This window comes from the organism of the source record quoted next, unplaced genomic scaffold (assembly GCF_019419815.1).
Source record: "Pyrus x bretschneideri cultivar Hongxiangsu unplaced genomic scaffold, Pyrus_bretschneideri_v1 Contig49, whole genome shotgun sequence".
Classification (NCBI taxonomy): Eukaryota; Viridiplantae; Streptophyta; class Magnoliopsida; order Rosales; family Rosaceae; genus Pyrus; species Pyrus x bretschneideri.
Genome location: NW_025999786.1, coordinates 704055 through 727781, shown reverse-complemented (window position 1 = coordinate 727781; position 23727 = coordinate 704055). Strand labels below are relative to the sequence as shown.

The 23727-nt window shown below is 38.5% G+C and overlaps 2 protein-coding genes and 2 long non-coding RNA genes across 6 annotated transcripts; 1 reads left to right on the top strand and 3 right to left on the bottom strand.

Moving 5' to 3' along the window:
• The first annotated feature begins 666 nt into the window (after window positions 1-666).
• On the top strand, window positions 667-2805 carry LOC125470140. The gene is made up of 2 exons (XR_007252383.1): window positions 667-2221; window positions 2406-2805. It is a non-coding gene; the product is annotated as an uncharacterized LOC125470140 (long non-coding RNA).
• Window positions 2806-2998: 193 nt separating this feature from the next.
• LOC125470141 lies at window positions 2999-5497 on the bottom strand. The gene is made up of 3 exons (XR_007252384.1): window positions 4621-5497; window positions 4088-4284; window positions 2999-3974 (listed from the first exon to the last, which is right to left on the bottom strand). It is a non-coding gene; the product is annotated as an uncharacterized LOC125470141 (long non-coding RNA).
• A 3641-nt stretch (window positions 5498-9138) lies between these two features.
• LOC103956098 (beta carbonic anhydrase 5, chloroplastic) lies at window positions 9139-12424 on the bottom strand. 3 transcript variants are annotated; one of them, XM_048568640.1, is made up of 10 exons: window positions 12123-12424; window positions 11950-12017; window positions 11360-11414; window positions 11079-11248; window positions 10949-10997; window positions 10659-10772; window positions 10464-10517; window positions 10121-10203; window positions 9886-9991; window positions 9139-9492 (listed from the first exon to the last, which is right to left on the bottom strand). In XM_048568640.1, the coding sequence occupies exons 1-10, from the start codon at window positions 12192-12194 to the stop codon at window positions 9289-9291; spliced, it is 975 nt and encodes a 324-aa protein (XP_048424597.1). In that variant the 5' UTR covers window positions 12195-12424; the 3' UTR covers window positions 9139-9288. The 3 variants fall into 3 exon arrangements, with proteins under 3 accessions (XP_048424597.1, XP_009366307.2, XP_048424596.1); XM_009368032.3 differs by lacking the exon at window positions 11360-11414 and having other exon boundaries at window positions 11079-11246; window positions 12123-12421; XM_048568639.1 differs by lacking the exon at window positions 12123-12424 and adding an exon at window positions 11504-11543 and having other exon boundaries at window positions 11079-11414; window positions 11950-11966.
• Window positions 12425-16889: 4465 nt separating this feature from the next.
• Window positions 16890-19219, bottom strand: LOC103956100. Its single transcript, XM_048568638.1, has one exon. It carries the CDS (start codon window positions 18894-18896, stop codon window positions 17052-17054), a length of 1845 nt encoding a protein of 614 aa, XP_048424595.1. The 5' UTR covers window positions 18897-19219; the 3' UTR covers window positions 16890-17051.
• Between the last annotated feature and the right edge of the window lie 4508 nt (window positions 19220-23727).

The following is a 23727-nucleotide window of genomic DNA, read 5'->3' as shown; positions in this document are numbered from 1 at the left end:
TATGACCGATATTGTGTGCTTAGCTTCAATTCCTCACCGTTAATGTCACACTCCAATTTCAAGATACTCCTAATCGACCGTGACAAAGGACACTGGTAACATAATTTACAAAGTTCATAGGTGAACTATGTCTCACAATAGTTAAATAAAGGTAAACTCTATACTCTGACAACTGCATTGACATTTACATTGTGGAAATGTGTTTGTACCAGCAGTGACAGATTCACCATTCTAGTATTGTGATCCTAATTAAGGTACACTAGGCGCTAGTCGAGCGGCCAATTGGGGCCTAGCGGCTATGATATAAAATGTGATTGTTGATTGAGTAATAGACCGTCTCTTTATTAATTAAAATGTTAGGTGGCAGTAGCACAACCTAATTGGACAACAATTAAATAAATAAATAAATAAATAATGAGGAGTCGGTCATGTGGGAAATGAGCAATCTTCTCTATGTTCCACTTTGTCTGAAATTAGATCTTTCTTTTTAGTTCAAAATTTATGTTGCATAACATCTACATAGCCATGGTGGTCTTCTTACTTCCACCAACTACCCGAACCAATTGATGATCCTCAGAGGTGTTCACAAGTGCTTCTTCGGACTTGCGGGTGGTCTCGAAACCAACAAAATCCATGAATAGATCCGCCCCTGCATACTAGATTGGTGAAAAAAACTTGATGAGTTACAAAACTCACAAGAGTGACTATAACAATGAAGCATATGTGATAGGCAATTTGATCTCAATTTTACCAATAATAGAAGCATCATTTTCACAATTTGTTGGCTCAATTACACAACCTACGTAGTGCGCATGTTGAGCAACTAAGGAGCTAACTACATTCTTCGGTAGTTGATTGCTAATGCGGGCGTGCCAACTCACTACTGAATTCAATTGGGCAAGTGTCTTGAATATGATGAATGCGGTGAAATGCACTTTTGACTCCTGAACCCAACGACTTTGGCCGAGGATGGAACACTCTAGGCCTTGGGTTCTATAACCTAAAGACAAGATTATGCAACTCACTACGAACTTCTGGATCTTGTGCATTAGGTTTGGCAGCCTCAACTATATTGGTAAGAATATAAGTTCGCGGAACTCGTATCAACTATAGGGAGAAAGATACTCAAAGAAAACGAGTGCCTTGAGAGTGTTCGGCCATCAGTATGCTGAACTTTGAATGTGACTTGAGAGTATCCAATCATAAAACACGCCACTTTGCCAAGAAGGCTAACAAAGTGGCCTCTTTTAGTGAGAGAACCAAAGACTCTTCACCTGCAGAGACTCAAGTTAGCTAACCAGTTGAACTTGATATATTTGCCGCTTAACCAAGCAGTCAATATTCTTGAACCGAACTTATTCAACGACCCTGTCGATGCCTAACGACCATGCCGCCTTTGCTAGTTGCCTCTAGAAAACTTCATCTAATCAAGCAATTGTCGACTGTCAACCCAAATCTATCTAACCAAACTGTGTTGGTACTAAAAGTTAGTAGAACAATCAGTATAATTTTTCTCAAAAAGAGAGAGGATTCATGTAGAGCGTCGATCGGTGTGTGGAGTTGAAGGTCTTCTCTACGTTGCAAACCCTCTTGTATTTATAGGGATAATTTACTTGATGTGCAAGTCTACCAAGTTGTAGAATTCTAAATTCCTCAGCAATATCTGAATGCACTTGAAATTATCCTGACAAGTCCTTTTTCTGTTGAAACTCTATCATCATCTAGTCTTGCCCTCTTTAACCTGAACTAGGTCTCTAAACCTAATCCCTTTCTGTAGTTAATTCAATTTTATCCAGTCATACTTTTTAGGGAGCTTTAATGAAAAAGGCTTGAGTGAAGTTTAATTTAACCAAAAACCGTCCTGTATTATTATTTAACCAAAAGTACTTTATATTTAATCATAAAGGACATAACTAATTTATATAAGGTCCTACAAACATTAAAACTACATGGGCTGAATTAAAAGCCCAAAACGGAATATTTTTCTTTCCAGCCCTTGCCCCTAACATAAACCTCATTCCGTCAGCCGATCCCGTTAAAAAAGTTGTACAATATTTCAAGCGAACAAGAAGGACCAAATATTTCAGTTACTTGATTAAATCCCACCCAGCTCTAAACACCTCACTCGCGGTCACGGTCTCCCACCTCGCTCGATTTGCCCTGATTTGGATAGAGAAACAATCCCCTGAATCTCACAGTGGATCTCGCCTGCTTGTTCCAGGTTCGATCAGATCTTTGTCTCTTTGCTACAGACTTTATTATTTATTTAATTAAATCCCGTGTCATTCTATTTTTTAGATGGTAGTTCCCTAAAAGTTTTTGAAAATTTTATGGTTTTTTTTGTTTGTTCATTTTCGGATGAATTGATGGACTGGGTTGTGGTTTATATTTATATTTGCGATTAGATATGGATTTCTTTATGAACTGCATATGGGATTATTCTGTTGATTTGAGCTTCGAAAGACTGAAAATCCCAGAAGGATTCATGAGACACATGGAAGGCAGTGCGTGGAGTGTTGAATTGATTCAATAGAATGTTGGTTTGTTCTTGCATCATGGGTGGTCGACATTTGCGAGAGACCAATACGCATTTGTGAGAGACCATTATGTGGAATGCGGGGACTTCTTGATTTTTAGATACGATGGTGATTTGCGTTTTCATTGTGCTAATTTTTTAATCAAAGTGCGTGTGAGAAAAAGGCTGCATTTCGTTTTGGATACAACCAAAGCCTCTAGCAACTTTGAAAAATATATGTATATGGAACGAAAATGGGGAAGGGATGAGAAATGGCTTGTTCAATTCCAGTCAGAATGCATCGATCCAAAATATGTGTGGAAAAAGAGATGGATTAAATGTTAACGGTAGAACTTGTTTGCAGATGTCATCAGCACATGAAGTAGCTCCATCATTTAGTCCTCTAATTTCTATTCCGCTTGCTGCTCGCCCGGTCTTTCCATTTGATTGTACTCGTACGGATTGCCCTAGGGATTTTTCTTTTTAATATAGTTTTTTATTTTCTATAAAAGAAAAAAATAAACAGCCTAAATTTTAATGAAAATGAACACTAACTGTCACTATTTCTTAAAGTGGGTACTGACTATTTCTTAAACTGGACACTAATACTATCACTATTTTGTAAACTGAACACTGGAACTATCATTATTTCTTAAACTGAACACAGACTATTTTTAAAATTGAACATTGACTATTTCTTAAACTGAATACTAGTACTATCACTATTTCGTAAACTGACCACTAACTATTTCTAGAACTAAACACGATACTATCATTATTTCTTAAAGTGAGCACTGATTATTTTTTAAACTGAACAGTGGTAATATTACTATTTCGTAAACTGACCACTAACTATTTCTTGAACTAAACACGATACTATTACTATTTCTTTAAGTGAGCATTGATTATTTCTTAAACTGAACACTGGTACTATCACTGTTTCATAAATTGAACACTGGTACTATCACTATTTCTTAAATTGAACACAGACTATTTCTAGAATGGAACATTGACTATTTCTTAAATTGAACACTGGTACTATCATTATTTCGTAAACTGACCACTAACTATTTTTAGGCCTAAACGTGACAATATCACTATTTTTTAAAGTGAGCACTGATTATTTCTTAAACTGAATACTTGTACTATCATTATTTCGTAAACTAAACACTGACTGTTTCTAGAACTAAACACGGGTACTATCACTATTTTTTAAATTACACACTGACTACTTCTTAAACTGAACATAGTGCAAAGTGAGCATATTTTGTAATCGGTTGGGTCCCCATCCCTTCTCCCTCACCATCCTACTATAGGAAATGATTGCAGAGTGCAAAGTGACATATAAATAATTATGATTCAATTTTAGAAGAGCTACAAATCCGCACCAAACAACTTTTCTTACAACAAAATAGTATGACTGATAACTCAAAATTTTTTACCTTCACTCAGCAACAACCTGCAAGTTCAGGAAAACCAAAAGTATATTGAAAGATAAAAATCTTCATATGTGCAAATAAATCAAGTGAATAATCATTAATCACAAATGCTGAGAAATGAAAATATACATACCTGCAATATGAATTCTAGCTTTCTCTAATTTATCAAGAGCAGCATTTCTTGGCTTTTCATGCTCATTTTGGCTCTTGGTGCCGTCTTGGCTTTTCCTTTTCAATATCCCGTTCCTCGTCCTTAGAAGATTCTTCTGAATCCTCAACAGCCTGCATGTCAACAAGGCTTTTCACTACCGTTTAAGCAACCACAGCTGCCTACGCCCAAAAACCGTCACTTCACAAACTAAACCACAAAATGCAGCAAACCTACACTCTTCCATTTGGACTGAAAACATAAATCTCTGCATAGTTTATAATTAAACTGCCACAAGCAAACATAAACATATACATGTAATCAGATTACGGCACCAAACTCTAAACCTACTTTGAGATTCGCAATCTAAAACAGTTAATTAACTCTGCAATTATCAAACACCACCAAAAATTATATCCACTAATCAACATTTCCCAAAATTATGAACTCTAATTTCCAAAATACACCAAATCAAGTTGCATATTCAAATACATTTATCAAACGCTGGAAACACTTACATTGCGAGAGATCTCTTCGGCGATTTTCTGGAGATTTGAGAAGACGGACGAAAAGCCCCCAACCTCCCCATCCTTCGCTTATTTCCGAAGCGAGATCTGCATCTACTGTTCACATGCATCGGGATTTCGATTGCATTTTCCAAAGTTGTTGGGGTTGTCGATACGTGTGTTGGAATTGTGATGAAATTAACGAAAAGATCTGAATCTATAAACCTTCTCTCTCTCCATCTAAAGCGAAACGGACCAACGGACAAGACTTAACGTCAAGGGTAAAATCGGAAGCTCGATATATTATATTTTTTGGGCTAGTCTTATTGGGCTGGCTTGATATTGGATTTTGTACTAGCCATTAAATAAAGTTATTACATGATTTTTGGCTAAAATTCAAAGTATTGAAGTCCCTTTCATTAGTTTTCTTTAATTTTTATACCTAAACAATTCAATCCAAATCTTATCAAAACCCGCCCTGATCTTCACAGAAACCCACTTTAACCAGGACTTGGCCAAATCATAATCCATTCCTAATCTCTGAATTGGGAACTCTGGGACACGATCGAGTCATCAACACCTTACTATTGGGCCGAATATTTCACCATCGTACCGAAACTTGTGGGCTTCTTCCTAGGCTAACTCCATCTCGATCCAAATCTAAGATTTCAGACCCAAACACAATTATATTAAGTACACCAATAAAGACAATACTTATACGTATCACACGTAGATGTGCAACACAACACCCAAACATAGACACCTAATTGCACCTAATACAACACTAACCTAGCTGCGGCCAACACAAGGCTAAGACATAGTTAAGCCCTGCACATCACTTACGCATAGCTACGACTCAACACATCATTGACACATAGCTTCGACCAATACATCACTCACACATGGCTAGAACCAACTGAGCACTTACACAACAATTTTGACGACGTTCATATATAGTATAAATAATTGACTCGAGAATTTACACTTGTATTTGCTGGTAGAGGAGTAATGATGACTCTGCATCCAGTTGCTGCCATTGTGTCACCATGTACTACTACTACAAGTACTACCCAATATTAATGCACAACGCAGAAAAAGACCTTTACGATTTAATACGTAATTGACCAACAACAATAACAAAAAAGTTTTATTTCACCAAGTGGGGTCGGCTGTATAAATCCTAGAACATCAATGTATTAGGTTTGTACTAAATCCTTCATTAGCTCCAAGCACTTCATGTATTTTCTTAAAGTTTATGTTTAAATCTTCTTATATCTTCCTCTTCTTCTTTTGCCCCAAGTCTCTATCTCATAGTCACATTTTTCAACCAAAACATATGTATGTATTCGTTTCACATGTCCATTAAAATTTGACCAAAATACCCATCTGAAAATTTGATGGAATAGACGGATTTTGACTAAAGTAGAGTGAATATTAAGTTCCATGGTGAAAAATGGCGATATTTTTGTTATAGGAGGAGAAAGTGAGATTAAGTTCGAGTTTCATGAGGCATTGGAAAGAATAAGCCTTTTTTAAGATTCTAACTAGAGTGTTAGGGGGTTCAAATGACAATTACCCTTCCTAAATTTGCCAACACAAAAGAATAAGCTTGCATAAAGCAAAATGAGTAGTTGAATGGGAGAGGTTCCTTTGAGATTTTAAACTGGACCATTCTCCGAGCATCCTGATCAAAGAGACAATGAAATAGAAAGGTCTGGTGCCATTAATGCTTCCAAGCAACAATCCGGTCGAGTAGTAGTCTCAGTGCCCTAGATAAATTTCCTAGCTTCAGCATCTAGGGCATTACATTAGCGATGCTAAGCAAGCAAGGAAAACAGGACAACATGATTAGGGAGGTTAGATATTTCTACTAGCACTAGCCCTTGGTATTTAGGAGTTAATCATGTTGTTGCAGCCAACAACCAACCAAAGTGAACCCATTTTTTGTCTCTTCACTAAACCCGGAGATTACATAAACGAACCTTAAGCTTATTACCATCTATAGAGATATAGTTGTCAACTTGTTCAGATATACCTGTGGAAGTTATGTAACGATATGAAGAATGCAGTTCAACTTCTGACTGAGTTCAAATACTAGTAAATTACCGTCACGTTGACTTGAGGAAGCACGGTGTCAACGTAATTCAGGAAATGCAAGAATATTGACATTGTTCGAATTGAAAGCACAAAAGACTGCATTGAAACATTAGACATTTCCAACGGACAAGCGTGCTGTCAGCTATATAAGGAAAAAACAAATAGATAATAGTTTCCTTCCACCTTCTTGGTGTGATTTCAACTAGTTGATATAATTTTCGCCTGCAAACAAGATCCTTTGGACACAAGAACCACCAAGTAGATTGTTATATAGTTCCCTCTTCCCTGTCTGGCTACCAAATAAGTAAAGCTTGTATGTGTGTCTATATACATATGTTATATGCAGTTCAGAACAAGTTGATAAACTAACAATGCCAATACCTTCTTGACCAAAGTCACCAAACCTTTTAGAAACGATAGTTGCAGGCACTCGTTTTCTGCTGGAGACTTCCTTGCCTCAAGTGCCTGAACTTCCAAAGCCTGAGTTGCCGCCAATTTGGAGTTTTCCAACATTGCCGAAGCCTGAACTGCCACCACTTCCTAAGCCTGAGCTGCCACATTTGCAAGCCTGAGCAGCCGCAGTTGCCAAAGCCTGATCTGCCACATTTCCCAAAGCCTGAGCTACCCCACTTGCCAAAGCTTGAGCTGCCACCAATACCCCGTGTCCCCACTTTTCCAAAGCCAGAAGGGCTCAAGTTGGCTAAAATACCCCATATCCCAGCCTTGCCCAAGGAACCTCCACTTCAAAAGCCCAAATTGCCACCACTTCCCAGTTTCCCTAATTTACCAAAGCCTGAGCTGCCAGCAGTACCCAATTTCCCAACTCTGCCAAAGCCGGAATTGCCAAAGTTTCCCAAAATGCCATCTCTTCTCCATCTCCCAGCCGAGCTACCTGAGCCCACATTTTCCTCCATCCCAACCCTCCCCAAGGACACACTCCCTTCACAAACCCCGACTCACAAAACCACCCTTCCTTGAATCCAAAAATTGGTTTTAAGTTCTTAACTAATTTGTTTCACTTTGTATGTATCACAGGTTTTATGCATACATATGTATCGTTGCAATCGTCATGTCTTGTTCTTTGTTTCTCTCGATCACATACTGCTACATCTGAGTATTACTAGTATACAAAATAGAGTTTATTGTTACTGCTTGTGAGTTCTGTTAGGATTTTTATTCTTAATTTATTCGTATTTCTGTGTATGAGTGTAACTTTTTGTCTAACGGTAACCTGCGATATTCTTTTTCTCCCTCATTTTGTAAATTGATATGGAAGAACTCAACTCAATATTTCATTTAAATTTTTAAATGGAATGTACAGGATTACCGTACCGTTTAATCAAAGGTGTCACCTCTGCTATCTCGATCTCTAAGAGTCACCAAAACCAAGTTCAAGGCACTCTTATTACACGTTTTAGCATGCTGATGCTATGAATGAAAATGCAGGTCAAACAGTACCTAAAGCAAACTGAAAGCATACCATACCATGAATTATGTGCCATCGAAATTAAATTCCAAAACAGATTACTTAAGACAACACATCAGAAGCAAACAGAAAACGAATATGTGGGCACAAACTTACTAGAAAGTAAATATTCTCGAAAGGTCTGCTGAATCGAAAACAAAGGTCCCTTTCTTGTGCCCTTTTTCTCAACTATAACCACAAGAGCCTGTCCCTAACTTTTTCTATTTTTTTTTTTCCGTTGTGTGTGCGCGGGTAAAATGACTTGAAGATGCCAAGTGGGCTTCATATATGAAGTTTATGAACAGAGATTACGTGAAATAGTATGGCAATGGAGAGCTACTTGGCTTCCAAGTTTTGCAACGGTCATAATTGGAAACCATATCCTCAACTATTAAACCAACTCTAATGACTCTCTACTCATAATTTCATTATTCTCATATCATATGAAAGCCTTAGACATTAGAGCTTGCACAAGTTTTTCTCTTTCTCTCTTGCTTTCCTCAATCTACAAACCAAAACCTTGATTCAATTTAATCTCTCTCTCTCTCTCTATCTCTCTCCCCTTGCATCAAGAAACGGAAACAGTAATTACTTTGAACATAGCTTGTAGAAATGGAATGAAGAAAAATAGAAACGGTGAAGAATTTTTAAGTGCAAGAGTTACCTGAGCTTCAGAATCCGAGAAAAGCTGGAGTCTGCACTGAAGAACAGCAAGTGTTAAATTGACTTGGCGACCTAGATCAACTTGAAATGATTCTTCTTGGTGTTCTTAACTTCCTGTTAATTATAAAATAGCTCGACACCAGGATGATAAAAGGCTAACACCCCTCATTCAGAGTTTCTCGGGGTAACTTCTAATAAAACTACTGATCAAAAGAGTTTGACAGTTTCTTGTCCCAAAAGAAAAGAAAAGAGAGCATCAACTTGAAAACAAAAGCATCAACTCTGTCAGACGAAAACACAACAAATTATAAACATTATTTTATTTATTATATTTTAATACAAACCAAATCATTTTACATTATTTTTCGAATTGTCTTAATTTAATCACCATACAAACAACATATTTTTTAAATAATTTATTCGATGAATTAGATCATACAAGGCCACAGATGAAATCAACACCAAAACAAATGATTTTTAACTGAAATTCTGCCATGTTTCTCCTTCAAGTTGTCTTCCTTATAATCGAGCGTCCATTTCTCAAATGTACATTCAACAAAGTCATAATAACCACCATGAACAGCAAGAACACCTTTCTTCACTTTTTCTTCTATCCATGGGTACGTGAGCAGGTTCAACAATGAACGGTTGATTGATTCCTGCACAAGGATATCATTCAATATGGGAAACATTTTTTATGAATCTGGAGCATCCTTTTATAATATAACACAGCCTACATTAGTTGCAACCCAAATGTATGCCACAATAGGAGAATCCAATCATGGACCTCAAAAGAATTTGGTTAAATTCCCGGATAGATACGAGGTCAACAATGACCAAAATAAATGGATCAGGAGATTCAATATACCAATAAAACAGAATGCTGATACAAGTTTCAACATATACGAAATCGACTTTCATTTAGCCTGGTCCAATGAAATGAAGAAAAATACAAACGGGAATAATTGCATAGACCAAGAACTTCCTTGGGATAGAATTACGTTACTTAAAAAAAAAAAAAAAAGGAAATAATAAGTAAAGAAAAATGTTACCTTCTCACAATGTTGGCACTGCTGGTCAAAACTGAGTTTGGAGGCAGCAGCTTTTGTCCACGACCTTGCATCCTTCCCAACAACAACCCAATTTTGGATAAAGCTACTGCATAAAAGAATTTTGGAAAAGTAAAAACTATAGCTTGACTGTTCTTGGACAAACAAATAAAAGGCAACCGCACACAAAGACCACTTGCAACAACGTGATAAGTACAGAAGAAGAAATTTACTGAACCTTTTATCAACTTCATCATCCATGCCCATAAGAGCACGAATGCCTCCACAGCAGCTGTGACCAACGACCAATATGTTTTCAATCTACAATATAACTATGGTTAAGGATTTACTTTCGTCAAGCTTTTCTTGCTTCCATTTTCTATTAAAAATCGCACTCAATCTGGGAGATTCAACTTTTCACAATACCAACTGTTGGTACCTCCCAATTGTCACTCTATATGCAAGGATGCGTAACCAATAGCTTTAAAGTCATTACTTAAATAGGGATTTGATTGTAACAAATTAGACTAGCAAGGAAACAAATGGGATTTTCTTTTAGACTTCATTCCCAGAATACTTACTTTCAGAAAATTCACAGAAAATTCCAATGCAGCATTTGTTTCTGAGGGTCCACTCTGCAAAAACAGAAAAAAAAAATAACAAAACAAAGGTAGTGAATAACAATATTTGATTTGATTCGAGAGTGTTCACTTTTTTGTAACCTTCCACAATCAGAAATGCAGAAAAATAATTCAACTGTGATTTGTAATGTATACCTCAAGGGGGGGCACCAAATTCGCAATGTTGCGCACTATAAATGCTTCTCCCGGTTGAAATCCCAGAATGGTCGAGGGGCATACCCTAGAATCTGCACAAGAGATGACCATGAACTGTTCCAGAAACATCAGTACACATGCATATTCTTCTCCATGACACTCAACACCATATTGAGGCAAACAGCAAATGAATGACATGTCCGAGTATTAAGAATACTTATGAACATCGAGTGTTGATAACTAAATTTGAAAAGGGAAATGAAAGGGAAACTACACGTATACTATACAACCTTTGGCGCTTGACCCTTTGCAAGATTTTGATAATGTTCCAAGTTTCCCCTATTCATAATGAAAGCCAAATTAGGAAATAGAATTAATTTAAACTAAACAACCTTCACGCCTGAGCCCTTGGCCACTTACATGTATTTATGCTTTTTGAAGTCGAGAAACCGTTGTTTCATATCCTCAAACAATTCGCTCCGATCATCAGTTTCAGCTACTCTCTCCAGTTTATTGTTTTTGTTTTTATGTTGTTCAGTGATCCCTAAGGACTCTCTTGAAGCCTTTACAGTCAAACCTGGACAATTGCTGCAAATATGCCAAAAGGAAAGCATTTCAGCACCAACCAATTATCTTTGGGATTTTGAGTTCAACAGGTTACTCGGATGGCGATTTAAAAAACAATAGAGACATTCTTATCTCTTAGGACCAATCCGATGGTTGCATGTAGTCGTAATCTTATATTGTAAACATCTCCTATATACAAACCATCAAACAAAGAAAATTAGAATCATTGTGATGGCACGCAAAGATCTAAGTAAACCCATCAAATTGATCTCACTAACAAAGGAGCAGTCCATGAATTTGCAGCCGGGGTATGAACAACTGATTAAACCAAAACAATGGTTAATAACGTCCAACCAAAATTCAAATCTCCCTCATTAGAACCAATATAATTAGCCCGGATTCTGGATTTCTTTTTCTCACATAAATTTCAAAAGTCAACAATTTCATGGGAACCGTAAGAATTTCAACGTCGTTTGTGCCTTAAAGGTAATATTGACACAAATATAGAATACTCAAACTAAATCCTATTTCGTGATTAACATTTCCTTTCAGAAATCAATCAAATTAAGAAAATTTTGGTGCTCAAATGGGCATAATTAGAAAGAGAATACAAAGCAGAACATTAAAAAAAATAAAATACAAAAGAAAACTAAGAAACGTGAGACATATATGCAGCAAACAGAATAATAATATGAGCAGAAAGGTGACACCTTCAGAAACTTACTCGGAAGTAGTCAACAATCTCAATTGGGTCGGCTGAACTTTTCCTGATTTCGGATTAGAACCAAAGATCTGCAGAAAATTGACAAAAAAAAACACAATCAAGAAACAAGAGAACTTAAGGAAATGGTAGAGAGAGAGAGAGAGAGAGAGAGAGATAGAGAGAGAGAAGTTTACTTGTCGTGTGTCCGAGGAGGAGGAATTGGAAATTGAGTCATTTAAAACAGAGATTGGCGCAAGATCAGCCATGGAAGAGAGAGAGAGAGAGAGAGAGAGAGAGAGAGCTGAAATGGGAAATGGGGTTTCGGTTTTGAGAGAAGAGAGCGTTTAAAAGATTGTGGGGAAGGGAAAGGTGTGGGTGAGTTGGTTGGTCGGATCAAGTAACATTTGTCCACCTCCAAAGAAGACGGAGAAACCCAAGTTTAAAGTACAGCTATATGCTTATGCTCTGCACACACCCTCAACTCTTAACTGTCTTTCGGAATTGAGATGCTGGACAGTTTAATTTTCTTTTATTTTTTCCCTTTTTTAATATAAGACAGGTGTCTGCAAATATTTTATCTCGAATTTAAACTGACTATTAATAAAATTCATTTTTTTTTATTTTCCTTCAAAAAAATAAAATAAAATTCTTTTTATCAATTAAAATAGGTCAAAAGATAATTTAATCTTTTATAATAAAATTATGGGCAGTAAAGTATTCACACAAACTAAATTTTACAGTTCTTTTAAGTCACACCCAAAGATAATCCTAACATGCAAGTGGTCTACCACAATTGTGGAGACAAGTGTTATCCTTGCACCACGGCGTGAGTTTGAACTCAATCAGCTTCCTAATCTAATATCTAATCTATCGTTTGACAAAAATTTAAAAAAATTAAAAAATCCTAACCATCCTCTGATTTAAAAATGAAACCTGCTCTATCTCTTCACCAAAAAAATTAAAAAAAAAAAACTGCTCAATCCAATTCATGTTCCTCTTTTTTCTCTACTAAAGGGGTAGGAGAGTGGATTAAGCCTCACAATAAGCTAACAATAATATAGTTCAAATTCACCTTTGACGACAATCGAACCCTCTCACTTATAAGTGAAGAGAAATATCAATTGATCGTAATACAAAATGGCATCTCCTTCTCATTTTAAAACAAATTTATTTACACACAGAATGTGGGGCATATGCAAGTGTCTATTATAAAATATTTTCGCCAATCAAAAGATGATGAAAAATAATTTAATTATAAATAGTAAAGTAAATTTCAAAAAGTAAGAAATTCTTTGTCCACTTCCATGTTCTCTCTCTTCCTCTTTCATTCCTATTTTAAAAAGAAAAATAAAAAAGGTTCACACCCACACAAAGTGTGTAGAAATATGCAAGGGTAGATCAATTCATGGGCCCAGTGATCCCGGACCGCCTAAAAATTCGAGAAAGCGTTTGTGATAACCTCTGAGGGTTACCCAACTTTCTGAGCAAGTGATGAAAGAGAGAAGACTATCATGATTGTGGATGTTGTGCAACAGAATTTTTGAACCAAGAAAAAATATCTAATTTTAGATGAAATGGAACACGAAGTATACCACCATAGCTCTGTTGTGTCCTGGACCTTGATTCCAAAGAAGAAGAAAGACTCTCTCCATTTTCCCACGTAACCAACTTCCCTTTTTTTTTTTTTTTTAAATTGTTGTCCAATCAAATTGTGTCAGTTGGCATTTTAATTAACAAAGAAACAATGTATTATTCAATGAATCCCTACTTTTTATCACCATTCCCTCCACCGTTACCCTTGTCGGTTGTCACCACCTATATCCCTTACCCCGGGCGAATTAACACCTCAATTGGTACTTTGGTACTCTATTATCTAGTGCATTTTTTGGCACTTTGTATTGGGTTAGAATCTTTTTAACTCCACAGTTATGCCTCCTGAAATGTCATCATGCACTTACCGTTCGTTAATTTTTTTTTTTTCCCTCTCTTCGCAAATTCATGATTACTAGTTTGAAGTATCAATAACGGCTCCCTTTTCCATGGTTATCTTCCCTTCGATGTTCCAGGATTTGGCAAGATGCCTTGTGTAAGAACATCTCCAAGAAACTCTACAAATAGGGCCCTTCATCATTCTCCACTTGGCTAAGTTGGTTTAAACTCCTGCAATCCCCAAGGCATAACAAGAACCACCGTTCCTATTTCCTACTCCCTAGGCTTTCAAGCCGCGGTGTACTAAAAAACGTAGACGATACTGCTCTGAGTCCGGCACCGGTGAACTGAGTCCGTCACCGCGAGTCCACCGACTTTGCGGCATGTAACATGTAGAATTATAGTTACACGAGAATATCACATTTCGACATATCTTTGCCCACCTGCACCTGCAGGAGTGACAAAAATTTGCACTAGAACACATTTAGCGCACTAGAACCCGTGCATTGAGGATCCTAGCGCTTCTCTTAATACTCCCTCCACATCCATTAAACGACTGAATGATCAACTGGACAACGAAAAAGATCATTTAATCAGATGCCAACCACTGGACATGAAAAGACAAAAACCAATTCCAAAACATGTCAAACATTGCCGGAGAAGATAACACCATTAACAGGATTGTTTCCGAGCTTACCATACTTCATGACATACTCCTTTTGTACAGAACAAGAACCAATGCAGAGAAGAAAAGCAAAAAAGAAAATTAAACCACAACTTCGAACGTCACAGTGACGAAAAAGAAGAAACAATTCTCAAGCTAACATGTTCCACAGATTGTTGCACAATAGGAAATAATTGCTATCACTTATCAAACAAAGAGAGGACCATGCTGCCAAAGAGTAAATCAATTTTCCACGGTTACAATAATAAAAGACACGAAAAGAATCCAGATTCAAGGTGCTGCTAAACACCCAAGAATATTTCTTTCAAACATCAAAAGGCAGGTACCCAGCTTTGTTGTCTGAGTCATAAATAACGAAACAAAAAACCACTTAAAACAGGTAATTACATATCCTCCCTCAGAGCAGAGGGGCACGAACAAATTTTGAATCGTTATCAATTCTAGTCTTGGAAAAATACAGTAAATCCTATACTCTCTAATAAGCGATTCACGAGAACCACCACAGCACATCAAGACCGCAATACATATGGTACTTTGAATCTGGATTTGTTCGCTAGGCATTTGCTTCATATTAAACCAATCCAGCATTCACAACCAACTTTAACTTATGCTATGTAATATGTGCATTACCCTTATTGCATTGCAAATGACAAGTTAAACCACCCAATCTGTATAATCAGAAACTCATAAACAAAACTAAACAATAATTAAGGAAAAAAAAAATGAATAACAAAGAGATGATCATAAACGAAAAAATAAAAGGATGAATCCTCCCTGATCCCCTACACTTTTGTTTCATCATCTATGAATTCACTGTTAATTAGCAAAACTAATGATCATTAAAAAAGTACAATAGCTGTAAACAAGGGTCCACAGTGCAAAAGGAAAAAACCATCTGCTATATAAGAGACTACAAAAAGCATCACCAAGGACACTAAGAAATTAACCTAAGGTTGCCTTCCAATCTAAGATAATGGTGGGTCGTAAAGAGCCCTAGATTCTGTTGAAACCGAAGATAGGAATCTCTTGCTCTTCCAAAGCACCTCCACCCACTACCTCCTTATAAATGTCAAAAATCCTCCAACTTCCTCTACATCCAAATAATCCACAAGACAGCCTATAAGGCCCACAAAACCCTAGCCTCCTTTCCTCTACCAAACCCAACAGTACCCTTATGCAATCTTTTGAGTCCTCTAGCAAGTACAGATCAGCATATTGCACCAAACTTAAAGAACAAGAGGGTACATGGAAGCAAATGATATAATGCCTTGTATAAATAGATTCTTCCACATAACTCAAACAGTGATGAATCAATCAGGAATCAATTTAGAAATGAAAGACCTACCATCAATACAGTTTCAACTTATGTTTTCAAGGCCTGGTGATTACCATGTTGCTCCATTTGCCATCTTTCATGAGAAGTGTATTGCTCCATCTTCACCAGAAGCTTTTTGGCCAGTTGGAGCAGAGACTACTACTATGCAGAGCACCTGGCTTCATAAATCCTTCTTCAATGACAATAATACCATTGTCATTAGTGAAAGAATGCAATTTTAGTACCCATCTAAACTTGGCACCAACTGGCTTTTTATGAGCCCAAGTTGGGCCAGTGCTATGATTTCCAACAGATGTTCCATATGCTCCAGGAAGAGCAACAAAGGCATCAACTTCTTGAGCCAAATTAGCTTTACCATGTTGTATGTTTTGCAACTATTCTTCTCCAACAGTTTAGCCAGATACCTCAATAAACATGACCTCTTGAATGACCCCAAAAACACGGCAACCTCCATCATGGTCTGAGATATTAAACCCATCAACCTGACAATTCTCCACCATATACAAAAATTATCTTCTTTTTCATCAGTTCATTGCCCAACTCAAAATAGCATCCCCTTTTCATCAGTTCTTGCCACTTGTGTTGCTTTCTTACATTCACAACTGCTACGTTTTATACTATTTATAGTCATTCCCAAACAATTTGGGAAAAACAGGTTTTGGTTCCCTGTGAATGACGCAAGGGACGATCACATGTTCCATTCCCTTTCTAATCCCAAAAGAAGGGGAAATTGCTTATAGCACACCAACATAAAAAATGTTAATGGTTTCCTAACAAAATCCTAGTCATAGGATCAGCAATAAGATAACAGAGAAACAAGCTTCAACCCTGATCAACGGCCCGGGGGGGGTGGTGGTGTGTGAAAAAAGGTCTATGTTATAGAATACCAAGATTTCATAATTTCAGCACAGCGGAAAAATCAGATTATCACCATACCTTTGAAGATTAATCTTTCCACCATAAGAATATCTACATAAATCACACTAACATTTTCTAAAACTAAAACCTGAATTAAGTTCACATTGCTGCAGATTATATAACAGATTCAAACAGTGAGAGCCATGAAACAAAAGGCATAGAAGCTCTACATCATTCAATACAACGTGCATCCATAAAGCAATTACAACAGCTAAAGCAGCAATGACAAAAAGCAAAAGTCTTACCCTTACTTCCCTAATTAGCCTTAACCTTGTCATCTCCCACAACATTAAGTATGGGCAGACTACTCAAAAACTCGTCAAGACCTTCAAAAAACCCGATTCCTTCAATATTATCCTCCTCCCCATTTGCTGTCCCATTCCCTTCACTCATTGTCTGAGCTGCAGGCTCTTCCACCTCATTATTACTAAACTCCACATTCAAATCCAACTTCCCCAATGCAGCAGCACTTCTTTTTCTTGCACCAGAAGTTGACTTCTTACTTGACTCTGCCTTCGACACAGAACCACCACCCACACCCCCACCCCCACCAGTGACAACCTTACCCTGCCCACCGGCATTTTGACTTCCCTTCCTTATTCTATCCGAAGCTCTCACCGGAGTCTTAGCAACGGAAGCTTTAGCTCTTGCCTTTACAGCCTTCTTCTTCCTCCTGACCCTCTGCCACTCATCATCATCAGAGTCCTCACTTGGATCCGAAACATCAAGCAACGCCTCTTCGTCATCGTAATAGACCCTCGGCCCCGAATTAGCAATCTTGGCTCGTCCGGTATTCTTCTTCCCTTGTATTGGGCAGGCAAACATTGTCGAAAATGGTGTCCACTCTCCAGATGAGCCGCCTGTATCTTTACCATTCTCCAATAACCCCAATGGGAAATACCCCCAACAGCAAAAGTTCACATCACCGCCCTTCCCCACCAGAGGCGGTGACGCTATCGCCATTGCATTGAATGCCCTCTTACAATTCTGACACCGAAGCATGCAATCCTCGTAAAGGCTTGGATACTCGAAGAGGTTATAACAGTAAGGACATGAAGTCCAGAAGCTCCCCGATTTGGGCACTGTTTGAGGCCGAGTCAACTCAGAAGGGGGAGCTGACTCGGAAGGGGGAGTTGACTCAACGGGGCCAGTTGATTCGGAGGGCGCATGAGTGGACTTGGAAGGCGGAGGAGTTGATTCAGAGGGCGGAGGTGCTGGCTCGGTCACATTGATGGGAATCGGAATCGGCCTTTCCTCCTCCATCGACGGTCTTCCGTCCTTACTTTTAGGGTTTTTTCTCACTTCTTGCTGCTGCTGCTGCTGCAGCAGAAGGTGTGGAAGTTCCTGATATTGTTGCCGGTGCTGCTGAGGAGGTTCGTGGTGATACTGCTGATTCTGCTGCTGCTGCTGCTGCTGCTGATGTTGGTGTTCTGGTGGTGGTGGTGGCTGTCGCTTTTGTTGAAAATGCCATTGCGGTTGTGGTCTCTGCACTTCTGGTTGTGGTTGTGGCGGTGGTGGCGGTTGAGGCTGGAATTGTAGTAGCTGCGACGGTTGGGGATGAAATAGAAGTGGCAGCGGGGGCGGCGGCTGCGGCGGCTGTTGCTGAACATGATGCATTTGCAAGAATTGCCTCTCGAACAGCTGAGTCGACCCGGATGGAGGCGAGTCGAACCGGTTGAACATGCTCAACTCGTGGTCGTAGATGGCCTTCTTGTTGGGGTTAGAGAGGACGTTCCAGGCCTCGGAGACCAGCCGGAAGGCGTGATCGGCGTAAGGGAAGCGATTCCGATGCGGGTTCAGCAGGAGAGCGAGTCGGCGGTACTGAGTCGCGACGATTTCGAGGTTCTGAGTGTACTGGGCGAGTTGGAGAATAGCGTACCAGTCGGGCTGCTGGTTTTGGCTGTTGATCTGGGATTCGGCGGCGAGGAGGGTGTCAGCGACGGCAATTATCTGGTCGGTAGCCTCAAGCCTGGGATCAGTCTCTCGGGCTCGGATCGCGAAGGTCTTGGTCCCTTGCAAGTCATGTGCCGACAGTAGCTTCACGGCGGTGCTCAGCCACCGCTCCGCCTCCGCTCTGTTGGAGTTGAAATTGAAATCCATTTCTCAGTCTCCTCACTCTGTCTCACTCCCCTTCTTTGTCTTTTGGTGGTTCTGGGTTGGAGTTTGGACAGAGATGAAGAAGGGTGGGGGTTTTTTGGGTGGACGAAATAGGACTTGGGTTTTGACTCAAATGACGGGGACTGGTTGGTAGTTGGGGTGGGAGAATGGGAGCTGCAGTAGGGGTATTTTGGGATCGAGGTAAAAGTTTGATCGGATAAATCTGGGTGGCGTTTTATCTGAATACGCAGTGAGAGTGACACGTCACACGTTGATGAGGGTTTTGAGCGCACTTGGACTCGGTTAATTTTACCAACGAACTGCGACACTTGTGACTTTTGACTACCGCTTCGTCCACAGTGTAATTAGACTACGATGACTTCGTAGATGTGATATGGGTCGGGTCATGGAACACCAGCACGCCCCTTGGAAAGTTGACAATGGATCTCTTACTCTTCTGCTAATCCGTAATCACAACAGGTAGAATTGAAATGATGAGGAAATAAGGAGAATTGGAATCCCGATTTTCATTAGAGTTGTTTATTAAGGATGTCTAGAATTGAAGTAGAAATGATGTTGATTTCATAAAATACTTGTGTTCTCTCTCTCTCTTGAGGATGAGCTCATCATCTTTTTGAAATTGACCTATCTAAACATGACACCTGTTAATGTGGTTCTCTAGAATGACCTGGTCCCACTCTTTCCATAATATCCTTGTGAGGGAAAACTCTTTGACTGGAGACTAGATCACTGTTGGATGGGAGAGACCCTTTGGCATGTGATTGACCACTTATTTCAAGTGATTAGTTCTCTAATGGCATATTTTTTTACCGGACAAAGGTGCTCTACTGAGACCACCAGACAAGGGTGCTCTAGTGAGACTACTAGACCAGAGTGCTCTACTAAGACCACCAGACAATAGTGCTTTATTGAGACCACTAAACCAGGTTTCTATACTGACACCACTAGACCATGGTGCTCTACTGAGACCACCAAACAAGGGTCACTAAACCAGGGTGATCTACTGAGACCAGCAGACCGCATCTCCAGAGTGCTCTGCAGTTAGACTACCATTGGAAGACCTGTTGACCGTCTAGATATTCATTAGGTGGATATAAAGAGGTCACATCACCTCTTCTTGGAGCCATTTCATGTAACATTTGATATACACTACAATAGATGTAGCCTCATTTATGGGTGAACCACTATATATCCTTGTGTCTATTATACAACTAATAATGATTACATCCTTTAAGTTAACCTCCATATTTTGAGTGTTAACAATTCGGATTATTTGGCCGTGTTTTCTACCTAGTTAGGCACTTCGTGTTGATTAAAGGAAAAGAAGATAAGTTTATTCGTTTTATGTTTGTTTAATCCAGAAAGCAAACAACAAAAATAATGAATTTGCGAGAAAGAAAATACTAGAAAAGATGAAGAGGGGTATGTTGTCCTCTTTGTGCAAACGTGGAAGAAAATGAGTGAAAAAGACAACTTTTATTTTCATGATGGAGCAACCCGAGCGCTTCTCTAAGCACCAAAATTGTCATTACGAGCACCATACGCATGTAAAGGGACATAGTCGTCTTGGCTTCTATCTCTCTTGGCTATGGCCTACAGAAGAAGATAAGAAAACTCTTTATCTCATAAGCTTTCAATAATAAGCAACGGAGCAGAATACGAGTAAATTTGTGGGCCCGAGACAGAGCTCAAAAGCCCCCACGATAATGTTGATTCGAAGAAACATTACCTCTCAAACTTAGCATCCATAAAGTATTCTCACCGCAATATCCGAAGTACCACCTTACTTTGATACCATGAATTAAATATTAAACTCATGAAGAATCTTTGGCTCCATGCTTAACAATATATTTATTGGACTTAAGAATTTCGAACTATATTTAAAACAACCTGCAAGAAACAAATCAATGACAATTTTTTACCTTGCCCCAGTTCTTAGATCAAGGATTTCAATACTTGCAATGTAGTACTAGGGAGGGATTTCTTTCCTAGACTGGATCTCGTGTCCGTCTCTAGTGAAGTTTAAACAAAAATTCTTTGGAGACTTGGTCGTCGGCATGTGGGTCGAAGACACTTTTTGAATAAAAGTTTCTAAAACAATTCCATCCTCTGAATATACTAACACATATAACACTACATATAATTTATGAAAAGCTAAGCATATCATAAAACTAAAAATTGTTATACATGTATACACTGAGAGCGGATAGGTACATATATATTGATTTGATACTTACCGGTGGCAAGTTTGAAGGAAGATTTGTGAAAAACATGTTCATTTAAGCAACATCAATAGCATGCAATTAACAATTAAAGGCGGAATCATGCTTGTATGCACTTAAAACAAAACATTTACCCATGAAATTCAAAGCCTAGTAGATAGGTGAACCAAGACTCAACTCAAAACAAAGTGAGTTGAGAAATCAATACCTTTGTAGATTCCTCTTTGAATAAGCAAAGGCTAATCACCCAAAGAGAGGGCCTTCATTCCTTGCATCTTAGATCCATGGATTTGGATGGATGAAAAGGTTTCTCCAAGTTCCCAAAATTGAGAACCTCTAATGATTCATCACCAAGGCATAATGAAGAAGAAATGAGTGACCTTGGAGGAGTTTGATTGCTAGATGATCCCTCCAAGGTGGCCTAAATTTTAGAGAGAAAGGAGAGCTTGTGTTCTCATCCTTTCCCCAAAAATTACCATATATAAATTTTAGGCTATAAAGTCTTTTATATAGTCCCTTCAAATAAGTGACCTAATGGACCAAAAGCCCTATTCTTCTAACATGGCAAGCCTATAGGGTTTATTGGGCTTTCAAGCCCTTTGTTTATTCAAGTTGTCATACAACTTGAGTTAATGGGCTTGACATTCAAATCCCATTGGGCCTTGCGGCCCAAAACTAACCTGAGGTCTTTAACAAACTTATTCGTTTGATTAATTAACATATTAATTAATCCTAGCCTTAGATAAATAATTAAACCATTTAATTATTCTTACTCATCTCCGTTGTTTCTTCAAACTCTACCTTACTCGGTGAACGATCCATTAGGTTCCTTTTAGCGAGGCAGTGGGCGATTAAAACTCTTTCTAATCGATTGTGAATTGAAACTTACTTTCAATTCTCCCGTTAGTGATAATACACTTTTAGGGCTTCCACAAACCATGGTTGACGCCTAGCAGCATGTCATGGTTACCCAAGCTAATCAGAAGAGGTGGAGAACCTATTCAGTTTTAGGATTACAAATGCAATACGGTCTTTCTCTAATACAATACTCTTGACCACATTGTTTGGTTTGATAGTTTATTCATGTCTACTATCCAATGTGAGTCTTGTGCTTATATGATTACCTTGAATGTGATTTGGAACACATTCCTAAATCTCATTCATACTTTGGCCAAAGATTCTTAATCATATCATAGAGTATTCTCCCTCAAACAGTTTGAAGGTTAGAGATCCCTTGTTGCGCATTCACTTGCCTCCATGGCTAAGTGGCTTAACCCCAACGATGCCATGGACACCCTCCTGATGGAGTGACTTTGACATAATCAAAGATTAAGGACCTAACCACAAGACAACTGTGATGCCTCAGGTCAAAAGACTAATTTGCATTATCCCAACCATGAGTTCTCATGTGACATGAATATGAGAACTCTTCGTTGATCGTGTTCAGTGAACTCATTCTCTATTGAGCACCTACGTACTTGTCTTGATGTCACACACACCAATGACTCGAGACTAGTCACTCTCCCTGAGAGAAGACATAGCACGTACTGATCTTAACGGACTGTCAATGCCCAATTGACAATCCTATGATCAGGAACGTTTAGGATGTGTCAACGACAGAATGGTCTCATGAATCTAACTTCTTTAGATCGCATTCTTCCAATCACATATTCCTTGGACTTATCGTTTAAGCATATAACATTTATATGAGACGGCTCAAACAATAATCTTTGCCCTTTACATTTAAACTACATTAGTTTGAAATGTCCGTAAAGTATCATCAAATGATTGGTTTTAGGGCACATTTCCAACAATCTCCCACTTGCACTAGAGCCAATCAGCTTGTTCATCAGTGATGATACCTCTTCTGTAATTCATTTCATAAATGGCTGAGTAGTAGGCCTAAACAATGGATATCTATATGTTATCCATAGAAGCAACCTTGAGAATAATGACGTCACCATTATACATGATTCTCAATCATGTGGTTCAGTCTCTCATTTGAGTTCGGACCTTGATGAGACCTTGATTCCCTGGCTTGAGTTATCGCCCCATTAGTGTCATACACTTTCTGGTTGGAACCGAATGGAGAGTTCATGAATGAACTTTCCCATCCAAACAACAATGTTGTAAGTCGTCTATATGGCAAATTATTTTGCTGCATGATGGAACACATGTAAAGTCATTTACTTTTAACGTTCCACCCAAATATCTCCTTTAGTCATAATAAAGAGATTATCTCATTATCACTTCATTCATAATGAAAAATTCCGATATTAGATTCAAATAATACATTCTAGCTCCATTAGTGTTACCTAATTTTCCTCTTCTTGAGAATCCATCTTAGTATTTTTTTAATACCTAGATTCACTTAAGTTGCCCATGGTTCTGACCTGGCCTACTGATATCTCTTACCGTTCTAGGTACAACTAGATCAATTTTTCATACTATGCAATACTAATCACCTTTCTGCGAGCATAAGATTCTATTTAGCATTATTTCTTGGGACCAAAGGGACATTCCCTTGAGAAGAACAACCCCATCTCACTATATTGTCCTTCTCTTGAAGTTTATCATATGAGAACTTCCAG

Coding starts and splice junctions, on each gene's coding strand:
- LOC103956100 (XM_048568638.1), bottom strand. CDS start 18,896: ATGGATTTCAATTTCAACTCCAACAGAGCGGAGGCGGAGCGGTGGCTG.
- LOC103956098 (XM_048568640.1), bottom strand. CDS start 12,194: ATGGCTGATCTTGCGCCAATCTCTGTTTTAAATGACTCAATTTCCAAT. Junction 11,415..11,949: donor AGATTGTTGACTACTTCCGA/GTAAGTTTCTGA, acceptor GTTTGTATATAG/GAGATGTTTACAATATAAGA. Junction 9,493..9,885: donor AGTGCCAACATTGTGAGAAG/GTAACATTTTTC, acceptor ATCCTTGTGCAG/GAATCAATCAACCGTTCATT.